At 29.5% G+C, this 3,867-nt stretch overlaps 1 protein-coding gene across 2 annotated transcripts; it reads left to right on the forward strand.

Moving 5' to 3' along the window:
* Positions 1-2,104: 2,104 nt before the first annotated feature.
* Positions 2,105-3,510, forward strand: LOC103496043 (late embryogenesis abundant protein M17-like). Of its 2 annotated transcripts, none has more exons than XM_008457757.3 (2): positions 2,105-2,389; positions 3,010-3,510. In XM_008457757.3, the coding sequence occupies exons 1-2, from the start codon at positions 2,287-2,289 to the stop codon at positions 3,303-3,305; spliced, it is 399 nt and encodes a 132-aa protein (XP_008455979.2). In that variant the 5' UTR covers positions 2,105-2,286; the 3' UTR covers positions 3,306-3,510. The 2 variants fall into 2 exon arrangements, with proteins under 2 accessions (XP_008455979.2, XP_016901862.2); XM_017046373.2 differs by having other exon boundaries at positions 2,199-2,389; positions 3,004-3,510.
* The last annotated feature ends 357 nt before the right edge of the window (positions 3,511-3,867 follow it).

A 3,867-nucleotide genomic window follows, 5' to 3' on the forward strand; every position in this document is an offset into this window, starting at 1 on the left:
TTAAATACTCCATTTTTTCAAATATTTTTTTTAAAAAAAAAGAACCTCGTTTATCTTTACAATCCTCAAAAGTTGCAAAAAGCCACCATTGTTATTCTCTCTAAAAGCTTCCAATTTTCATTCTTTTCATCTTGTCCTTGAGAAATTTTTTTATTGTATGATGATGATTAATTATTGTGAGCATAAAATTGTATATTTACTCTTTTAGAGAGTTTTTTCCTTTGTGTAATTTAAAACTTCAACATATTGTGACGGTTTGATCTTAACCTGTACAAAGGATTGAGTTTTCTCTTGAACTTGAAAAAGGAGTAAGTAGCGGTTCTGCTTTAATCCGTGAAAAGAGTCAAAAGAAGATTTTCAATCAAAATCCGAAGAGGTGATTGGGAAAGTGGATATAGGTCAACTGAACCACTATAAAATTACGGTGTCTTCTTCTCTAACTCTTTTCTAATTATTTTTGCATTTAATTTTAGTTACATATTCTTGTTGGTTGAGTTAATTTGATTGCATACTCTACATACTTTTTATCCATCTTGTTATTTAACATATTTTAGCTAATTTTTTTGTTTAATTTAAAATTTATCTAATTAGTTTAATTTAGGGTTATTTGTTAAAAAGTTTAATTAAACCCTATTCACCCTTCCTCTAGGGTTGCCATATCGGTCCAATACTTTCATGGCTATTCTTTGGTACATGATCATGTAGGTTTGATTGTTTAGATTTTGGTAGTCAAATCTAACTGATTTGTTCAATATTTTTTTTTTGTATATGATCGTTTATATTTGGTACACGATCGTTTAGATTTGGTTACCCAAATTTAAAGGATCTTTTTAAGATTCTTTGGTATACGATCGTTTAGATTTGCCTACTCAAATCTAAATGACGATAAATTTTTTTAATGATTTTTTATATTTTGTACACGATCTTGAACAACCAAATAACAGTTTGCAAAAAAACAAAAGAGAAATAGATTTTTATATTTGGTACATAATCTTAAACCAAATAACAGTTTTAAAAAAATAAAAGAAAAATTGGAGAAGAAGAAAAAAAGACGGTGGAAAGGAAAAAAAATGGAGAAAAAAGGAGATGGAAAGGAAGGGCAAACAAAAAATATTTTAATTAAAAAATAACTCGTTTCATGGCCATTTTGACTTTGTTACATAAGTCGTAAATATTTTGGAGTTTTGTTATATTTATGAAAATTAATTTTTCTTGTTTCTATATATATATTTTTTCTTTTTAATTATTATAGTGTAATAAAACATTTTGTTGAGATATTTTAGAATTTACACAGAAAAGAAAATGTATCACGTACAAGAGAGATTCAAAATTTGCTAAATTTTCGAATTATACTTTGTTATAATATCCAATTTCTCCAACATTTTATCTGTATTATTTTGTATTGTTCATAACCAGAGGCCGAACTTTAACACTAATAATCAACCATGTAGCAACTTTAGTAGAGATAGTAACAAACTGTATTGTAATATTTTAAAAATACTCCTTTAATCTATTGTAAACTTCCGTTACATTGATAGACTACAAATTTTGTTATATTTATAAATTTAAACAGAATCAGAAATCTAACTATTATATTTACGGTTATAAATATAATATACAAAATTGAAATTTAATTTAATTTTATTTTAAAACTAGTTAGAAAATTAGAGAAAATAATATAAAAAAGATAATTATTTGCAATGATAAAACTGCTAAAATTTTAATTTTTAGCATGGATCGTTATACAGTGGAACGATCGAAGTGTCTACAGAAACACGGGTAGTTTATAAATTTTGAAACTAATAATTATTGTTTTTCAACCATACAAATTAGTTTTAAAATGTTTCTATACACAAAATTATTTGATTTGATGTATACTTAGTGCGTTCTCGGAAGTTGAAGTCAAATTTGGAGGCGAATTAGAAACAACTTTCGAAGTGCAGAACAAAAGTAAGACAAGGAAAATATAAACACGATATTCGTTCGGTCAAATTCAATCCTACCGAAACATAGAACAAGATCCAACACTTGGCAAATTTTCTCAGCTTTCATTTTCCAGTTGGCAGTATTTGAACCCTTGAGACATCCAAAAACTCTACACGTACGTCTGAGCTTTGTAATAATGGCCTAGATTCTTGCAATCAAACTAAGGTGATAAGTCTTCTGGATGATAGACCACTGTTATATATAAATACATGACCTTGAGACGAACTTAAATCATACCCACAATACCAACTCATCAACAAAACTTGTTGTACTCATACAGAAAAAACATATAGAAAAACAATGAACTCGAAAGCTGTTGTGTTTGCGTGTCTGTTGTTGTTAGTCTCAGCTGTCGTTGCAATTGCTGCTGAAGGAAATCAAGAGCAACCTCAGAGTGCGAAAGGTATATATACTTTATTGTTTTTGTAATTTATATCAATAATAATCAACTACCATATACTGAAAGTCACTATGATAAATCAATTGCAACAAAATTCAGGAGTTTGATCTAAATATTTTCTGAAGGAATTTCAAATATGATAATATATTTATAATAAACTATATTCGTCATAATCGACCCAAAAATTTAATCTAAATTTGGTATATATATGTGTGCGCGCGCGTTGGTTTTGCTACTAACTATTTTAGTTCTCGTTAAAATAAAATAAAAATTAAATGTTATTTTTGAAATTTTACAACGAATCTCAAGTACACAAAACTATCTCTTATTAAGAATTATATACAGATAAGAAAATATTTAAAAACACAGAAAAAGAAATAGTATAAAAAAAATAGTATTTTAGGGGTTCTTTAAAAATTAAAGAGAAGACAAACTACTTACAAATTGAATTTTTTTTAACAATTTCCCTAGTATTTATTAGTTTATTTTTTAAAACAATAATTATCATAAAAAAGTTATTATAAAGTTCCAGAAATTTGAAAAAATATATGAAGATATTTTGTAGACGAATAATTACTATGCATTATACTCGTATATTCATAAATTGAGTGATGAAGCCACAGGTGTAAATGATAAAAGAGGAGTAGAAGAGTCAAAGATGCGCTGCTACCATGGATGTTGCCGTTATTATGGGCATGACTGCGTAAGATGCTGCGGAAGTCTTGCAGAAGCACAGGATGCTGCCGCTGCTGCTAATGCTGCGGCTGAAGAGGAGAATGAAGTGGAAGTAACCCCACAGGGATGGGGAGGTCATGGCGGATGGGGCGGTGGAGGTCGTGGCGGATGGGGCGGTGGAGGTCGTGGCGGATGGGGAGGTGGAGGTCGAGGGGGATGGGGCGGAGGTGGAGGTCGGAAGTGAGTGGAGAAAGAAAAACTTGTAATGTGTGTGTTAAGTAATCTTATCGAGAAATAAGGGTCGAAGGGAAGGAAAATAATAAGTAATGAATATGAATGGAGTAGAATAGAAGGGTTAGATCCCTCGTCAATATTTCACTATATTGCATACTACTTTTGTTATTGTCAACCACTGTTTCTATGTGAAATATAGAATGTCTTTATTTTAAGTTACGCGCCTCAAGTGCTTGCAAATATAGGATTTTAGCCTAAAATAATATATCAATTAAGGATATATCAAACGGGTTAAAAGATTGCAGACATGGTAAAATTTCTAATTAAAAGGCAAAAATGCTCCTACAAGTCCAAAATAATGCTTCAACGTTTAAGCGTCTATTTCGACGCTTCTTCTATCCATCAATTCGTTCAACAATTCGTCTTTTTCATTTTAACACTTTAACGCTTCATCTTTTCGTTTTGTTTGATCTTTCGTTGTTTGATTTTGCTTATGATTTCAAAATTTATAGTTTTTGATTTTGCTTATGATTTCAAAATTTATAGTTTACGTTATTTCTCTGATAGACTTT

The sequence above is a fragment of the Cucumis melo genome, chromosome 11 (genome assembly GCF_025177605.1).
Source record: "Cucumis melo cultivar AY chromosome 11, USDA_Cmelo_AY_1.0, whole genome shotgun sequence".
Lineage (NCBI taxonomy): Eukaryota > Viridiplantae > Streptophyta > Magnoliopsida > Cucurbitales > Cucurbitaceae > Cucumis > Cucumis melo.

What these genes read in the sequence shown, in the direction of transcription:
- LOC103496043 (XM_017046373.2), top strand. Translation starts at nt 2,287, where the DNA reads ATGAACTCGAAAGCTGTTGTGTTTGCGTGTCTGTTGTTGTTAGTCTCA. An exon ending in GCAACCTCAGAGTGCGAAAG is followed by an intron (nt 2,390 to 3,003) that starts GTATATATACTT and finishes TGAGTGATGAAG; the next exon opens with CCACAGGTGTAAATGATAAA.